Below are 7,300 nucleotides of genomic sequence, written 5' to 3' on the forward strand. Positions count from 1 at the left end.
TGAGCACAGGACCATAAGACCTGGGCCTTCCCACTGTAGTGTTATTGTCTCTGACATTATTCACACCTCAAAACTTCCCCCCAAATCAAAGGTTGTAGCAGAAAATGTGAGCCCACTTTCTCCACTGCAGTTTTTGCCATATAGATGATAGTGTCATTCCCCCCACCCCCAAAAAAACACGGGAAAACCATGGTGCTTCCATCAACTATGGCTTTATTTGTAATTTAGTTTCCTTTCAAACCAATTTATTTTGGGGAAGGCACTCCTCCAATTTCAGTGTTTCTCCTTTGGTTGAGACCAATCAGTGTGCCCAGATGGGAAAGTCAGTCAAACACGGCCCTCGGTTGGGAGTTACTGTTGTAGCTATTTGTCAGCCCCATGTAAATGCTTTTAAACATAGTAAAATACAGGGTGACCAAAAAGTCATGATACCATTTATTTTAATAATTACTTTAATTTTTCAACATTTCTTCAACACTTATTAGACATTGTAATGGTATGACGACTTATTGGTCACCCTGTATATTGTACAAATCGTAGGAGACTCACATTGTTCTTCCCTTTTTTGATGATTTGGATGCAGTCTGAATGGTGATGTTGGCGGAGGATCTCAGCAATAACATAATATTAAAAAATTGTGTAATTGCTTCACAGCTAAATGCTGCTGATAAGCGTAAGACGCATTACATCCAAACTCATTTATAAAAGACAGTACCCATTTAACCATAACATAATCAATCCTATGACAAGATAGTAACAGCAGAACTCCAGAAATGTGCATTTTTCACTGAATCTAAATGTTATCTATTGCAGTATAAAAATAGGCTATGGGGGGAAAACTTTTTCAGAAGGTTAAAGCACTTTAATAAAGAATGCTAAAAAGATTGACACATTTTATATGACAGCCTGTGTTTGCCAAGAATAAAAGGGCTTTAATGTAAATTTGACAGTTTGTTTCTATAATAGCTTTATGCAATATACTAAAGTATAAGGTATTTATAATATTTAATAGCAACATAAAATGACTCCTTGACTCACAAGGAAATATTATTCATTAAGCTGTCATGTTTTGCCGTTTTATTTCAATCACCAGTTAATTGTTGAAGATGCTTTCATACATGAAATAAGGGATCACCAAATAAGTTAGTGCAGAACTTGTTTAATAAATTAGCAAACTATAAAATGTACTCTGTACTACTTTATCATTTTAGTATATTTAATATTTATTTAAACTATACAGATTGGTTTTTAGTTAAAGTTTAAAATAAATATACACAGTAAGTCCTTCAAGGGTTTTCTGTCAACCTACGTAGTGTACAAACAACAACTAATGAGAGATGTTTAGCAGTTTAAAAATGAAAATATTCAGGTATCAATTAATTTACATAGCATTTTAAATTTATCTTTCTGAGCTATTGAAGTGATTCTGCAAAGATCTTTTGGCTTTTGTTGAGTTAATCTTATAGCAAATTAATTCAGAGGAATTCTAATCTTCATTACAATATTAAAAACTGATACATATCGTGTTTGCCCACTGTAATTATCGTTTTGATGAAAACTATCCATAACCACATACAGTGTATTCTGTTGTTTCTTTGTTCTTAATAGTTTAAGGTTTTTACACAGGTGACCTACTGCTACAATTGTAGTTTCATACTCCCAACTGAGAGCCAATTCAGTCACTCCAGCTTTAATATTTGAATGAATAAATTGAATGAGTTTAGAGAGCCCCTCTTTGCCCAGCAAAAACATGGTTCATTTTCAGTCAGGCACTGAATGGAGACAAAGCATTTGAATTCAGTGAGAATTCACTTGGAGCTTCTCACTTCACTTTAACATTCACCGGTTGCCCAATTTTGATGGTGCTCTGCTCACCTGGAGCCAATGTACAAAGCCAAGCGCCATTGTCAGGAAGAACATTCATGGGAAGGATTAAAGAAAGACACCTATTCAGTTGGTGCAGCTAACTGTCTGAGATGCTTGATGCCACTTACCCATCCATACTAACATTTGGTTTAGGTCCATCACAGTTCAGTTCCAACTTCACATTTGTCACCGGCTTGATCTGCTTCGGATGTCAAGATAATGCATCATCAGTAAAAGGGACGCATTCCGTTAAGTTGTTGCACCAGTCCAAGTGTGATGTTAATGACGAGTAGCCTTTCCATCAACACAGTGAGTGTTATCACCTGTAGTGCAGCTCAGAATAAAGCCAGTGTGACCCACATACGTCGGAATTAATATTGAAACATTATACTAGCTGTACACGACTGCCACGCACAAGTTCAACAACAATAACAAAATTAAATTTATAGAGCGCCTTTCACATCGAGAAGACGTCACAAAGCGCTGAACAGTCAGGTGTCGGGGCCTGAGCATGGGGGCCTGAGCATGGGGGAGGGGTGGTGTAGGGGTGAGGGACGGCAGAGAGGTGGGAGGGAGAGCAAAGGCACGGTCGAAGAGAAGGGTCTTGAGACCGTCCTGGAAGGAGGTGAGGGAGGAAGTGAGGCAAAGGGACCATGGGATGGGGTTCCAGAGTGTGGGGCCAGAGAGACTGAAAGCTCGGCCACCGATGGTAGGGCGGGTCGGGCGGGAGACATGGAGCAGGCCGGAGTCCAATGGACAGAGGGAGCAGGCAGCTTGGTAGTGAGTCAGCAGGTCAGAGAGGTAGTAGGGGGCAAGGCCATGGATGGCCTTAAAGGTGAGGATGGGAAGCTTGAACTCGATCCTCTGGGGGATGGGGAGCTAGTGGAGTCGGGCGAGGGTGGGAGTGATGGGGTCACGACTTGCATTTATACAGCACCCCTCAACCAGAGTAGCATCCCAGAGCACTTGACAGTGGCGGAGCATGATGCCGAGCTGTGGAGAGGGAGAGGTGACCGTAGGCAATGTTGACTAGGAAGGTCTTAAGGCGCAATCTGAAGATGGCAAAGGAAGGGCCAAGGCGGAGGGATAGAGGAAGAGTGTTGCAGAGTTTCTGGATGTAGTGGCTGAAAGTGCGACCATCAATGGTGGAACGGAGGATACGGGGTACGTACAGAAGGCTGGAGCCGGTCGAGCAGAGGCAGCAGGTAGTGGGTTTGGCGAGGTTGGAGGTTGGAGAGGTACGGAGGTGCCAGAGCATAAAGTGATTTGAAACAAATCTGAGGATCTTGAAATCAACCTGTTCAGTGATGGCGAGCTAGTGGAGCTTGGCTAGAACTGGTGTGATGGGGGTATGGAGTTTAGTGCGGGTGAGTTTGCATAGGCGGAGTTTTGGATCAGTTGGATCCTGTGCGTGGTGGAGCTGGGGAGCCAGGCAAAGGGCATTTGAGAAGTAACTGGTAACCTATACCCAGCCACCTGTTGCAATCTGGTTGGTTCAGACAGTTAAGAGGGAAGTAAATAAAACCTGCTCTGTACTAATTAATAGGTTTCACAAGAAGTTTTAGCTTTGGTGGTTTATCAATCACTAAGCTAGTTGGCTGGAATAGCAATTGTGATTTTTGTTCTGAAAAGTGGCTTTTATTCATTTTCTTACAACAAATGATGGTAAACAGCTTTATTTTACAATCAACAGGCACCCACAGAAAATAAATATACTATTTTAAGTCAAGGACACTGACGAGTTACATCACCATACAGCGTGCAGGCAGGAAATACAACAGGAATTTATTCAATTGTGAAAAATTTACAAAATGGGGTGGAACAGCAACAGCCACCTGGGATTCACTTACAAAATAACTGCGGGTTCAGCAACTGTGATAAACAAGACATCAGCATGGCGGGGGCGGGCGGGGGGGGGGTCAGTGTCGGGGGACGGGCAGCCAGATCCTTCATTGTAAGACTTTGCCAATACCAGTGATCACATGAAAGCCTGAAACTGGGGTGTGGCGTGATGGTGGTGGTGAGGGGCTGGTGTGGTGTGAGAGCATGGTGGTGGGTGGGAGGATGGGGCTGGTAGTAAAGAAGTTCAGTTCTAAAGTTAGAAACAACACAAATGTCTGAGCACTACATTTATATCATATGTACAATGCATCTCCTCACCAATAGACAGAAGGTCAGGAATTACAAAGTTGCTGCTTATTGAGGTACGTGTTTTTATATACGATAGTTTTGTTCAGGAGACAAACAGCGAGAAATGGAAAAGGCGAAGAAAAGTACAGCATTCCATGGAACATTCTAATGGCAGATGAGTCTTACGTTAATTACAGTTCAAAAACAAGATGAGGCCGGTGTAAAAACAATAGACAAGCTGTTTTAAAATCTGTTTCAGCCGCGCTGATGAACAGGTTTATGAGGCACTTTAGTTCCCGGAGTTGGAACAATGATTGTCATGTTTTCCTCTCTGTGCCCTGGAGCATTGGGCTGGCCTACATCGATTCAAGTTATTTTTTTTTAAAAATCAGTGACATCTTAGCTCCGACTTCATGATTTTTTGGGATGAGAGGATTTTCCAGCTGCGACGGCTCCCTGGCAGGCCGAAGTGTCACAGATTCCTGGGGATCCCATCGCTCCCTGTGATCCTGCTTTGCCTGGCTCTCCGGGAAGGCCTGGGTCTCCCAAAGCCCCATCGCGACCATTCTTGCTGATCCCCATCATTCCTGTGGGACCTACAGGAAGGAATGCAAGAGGAAAACTTACTGTGGGCTTTGGGGAGAGGGATCTTGTGATGGGCTGCAGGTTCCTGTTAGTGACGCTGAGTTTTTTTATGAGCTGGGCTAATAGAAAAGTGCAGAAATATTTGCCCAGAATAGTGGGGCATCTGGCAAATCCTGCGGAAAATTGCAGCAGTGCTATTGAGAGACGCACTTTGCGAAACAACCCAGATTAAAGTTGTCGGTATATATTTCCTGAATATGTAGTTATGTTTAAAATACTAAAATGTTAATGTGAACTGTGCAGTACTTATCAAGAATTGATCGCAGGAGCTCAGTTATGCCACGGGCACCAAGCGAAGCCAATTCCCCATGCGCGCTGCTTCCACAATCCCAACACTCCCAGCCATCCCAACACTCCCCACGGAGGTCTGGGGCCGAGCGCACAGTATGCACAGGTGTGCAGCGGGGCCTAGCACACTGTGTGTACTGGTGTTTCGGAGGTCTAGCACACTACAAGTGTGTAGCAGGATCTAGCACACTGTGTACAGGTGTGTAGTGGGGTCTAGCACACTGTGTGTACAGGTGTGTAGTGGGGCCCAGGTTATGAATTACTGATTCCAGTTACGAACTTAGTCTCCGAGGCAGGGACAGAACAACCGTGACTGACTTCAGCATTCAACACACTGCAGGTCACAGTATCAGTATACAGCACAACACAGAATTACATTTGTATAGTGCTTTTCACATCGGGAGGATTTCTCTAACATGTCGGCGGCTGGAGCAGGGCAGAGTTTTGCTCCTCTAGTTTTGAAGGTTGTTTCCTGCCTGGTTCAAATACATTATTTCTGAACATACCTGTAGGTCCTTGAGGCCCAACTAAGCCGTTGATGGCTTTGCCGATCCTGCCCCTGTCTCCTTTTTCACCAATGTCACCTGAGATTCCAAAGAGCGATACAGTAAAATTACTGAGTGAGCAGCTGGGTGACAGCCGAGCTCATTTAGTAACACTTTCACTTTTTATGTCAGAAGGTTGTGTGTTCAAACCCCACATCTCTCACTTTGAGTTCATAGATTCACAGGTTGACACTCCAATTCAATGCTGGGGACGGGACGCTGCATTGTCAGAGGTAACCAAAGGCAAAGAGATAGAACTTTACTGTCAGGCTGAGTGTACACTGGTGCGTAACAACAACAACTTGGATTTATATAACGCCCTCCACGCTGGACAGAGCTTCACAGTAACGGATCCCGGGACCGAGCCAGGGGGAGCGGTGAGAAGGTGACCAAAGGTGCGGTCGAAAAGAAAGGTCTTCAGCAGAAACCTGAAAATAGAAAGGGAGGGAACGAGGCGAAGGGAGTGAGGAAGGGAGTTCCAGAGACTCGGGGCATAGTGGCTGAAGTGCACTGTTACCCGCGCTCAACATCATAATAATAATCCTTATAATAATAATCATCTTTGGATTTGGTATATCTTATCATGTCTTTGAGACTTCACAGAATATACTGTAAAGTGAATTGACTATATTTTGTGGGCAAAACACAGCAGCCAAATGCACACAGCAGTGTCCCACAAACAGTCATGGATTGAGTGAAGAAATTATTCTTTTTTTTGAAGGAATTATTATCCCCAGAAAAGCAATCCATCAATCGACTAACAACCGGGTTCATACTTACTACTGGTAATCAGAGGTGTGTGGAGTAAAGAAACTTGCTCAATGTTCGCCCTGCCCGGGAATTGAACCCAAGTGTCTCGCTTGTGAGGCGAGGGCTCTAACCACTGAGCCGCAAGACTCCACATCACAAGCCCTGTGTAACCTGCACTGTACACACGTTCAACAGGAAGAATTTGAGCTTTTGGATTGGTTCTTACCGCGAGCGCCCGTATCACCCAGCTCTCCGGAGGGTCCGTACAGTCCCGGGGGGCCGCGCTTGCCCGGGTGCCCAGCGTTACCTTTAGTGCCAGGCACACCCGAGGGTCCTGGAGGCCCACGCCGGCCAGTCATGCCCGGAGACAGCGGCCGCCGGAGGTTATTGGCCAATAAGGTCATTTGATCTGATAAAGGAAACAAAATGACTGATTTCCACTGCCAGCAATCCCAATAATACCAGGAATGTCAGTCCATTCTGAGCTCTATTCCTTGCATGACACAACCGGTGTGGTGTAGAACTATTACCGAAAAGATCACGGATTCGCTGCCAATAAAACACTAACCTGGGATACACAGAGATCCACGTTACACATCGCACTGCCCTCTCCATGTGTGTAAAGTAACCACATTCTCTTACAGTTTATGTCCAAACTTTCATTTCTTAATCTCAGTGATTGACAGGAAAAACACCATCTGTTGCATTGTAAGTCTGAACTCACCGTTAATCAGGTCGCGACAAAGCTCCCTAATCCGCTGCTCACTCGCTAGTTTACCCTGAAGAGAGAGCGATATGATATCAGTTTTAAATTTCTGTCCCCAGTTTCCTCATTACCCTCAGTAACGCTTTGCCACAAAGAGATTTCAACACAACGATGGACGTCACAGCCACACGTGGAACAGCCACACTCAGAGACATCACTCAACAGGTCACAATTATTGCAACTATAATCATGTCCCAGACCTGCAACTTCACCATCATCCACACGGCATACAGCAGATATTGTGCAGACAACACAACATACACACACAGGCAATCACACACACACACACACACACACACACACACACAGG

General features: G+C 44.5%; 1 protein-coding gene across 1 annotated transcript; it reads right to left on the bottom strand.

The window, feature by feature from the left end:
• Positions 1 to 3,526: 3,526 nt before the first annotated feature.
• Positions 3,527 to 7,003, bottom strand: col9a3 (collagen, type IX, alpha 3; the record flags this gene model as incomplete). The annotated part of the gene is given in 4 exon segments (XM_007911248.1): positions 3,527 to 4,592; positions 5,436 to 5,513; positions 6,451 to 6,633; positions 6,949 to 7,003. Coding segments are annotated over 4 exon segments (501 nt in total), but the record flags the coding sequence as incomplete, so codon positions are not given.
• Positions 7,004 to 7,300: the final 297 nt, after the last annotated feature.

The sequence above is a fragment of the Callorhinchus milii genome, unplaced genomic scaffold, assembly GCF_018977255.1.
Source record: "Callorhinchus milii isolate IMCB2004 unplaced genomic scaffold, IMCB_Cmil_1.0 Scaffold18, whole genome shotgun sequence".
Taxonomy (NCBI): Eukaryota; Metazoa; Chordata; class Chondrichthyes; order Chimaeriformes; family Callorhinchidae; genus Callorhinchus; species Callorhinchus milii.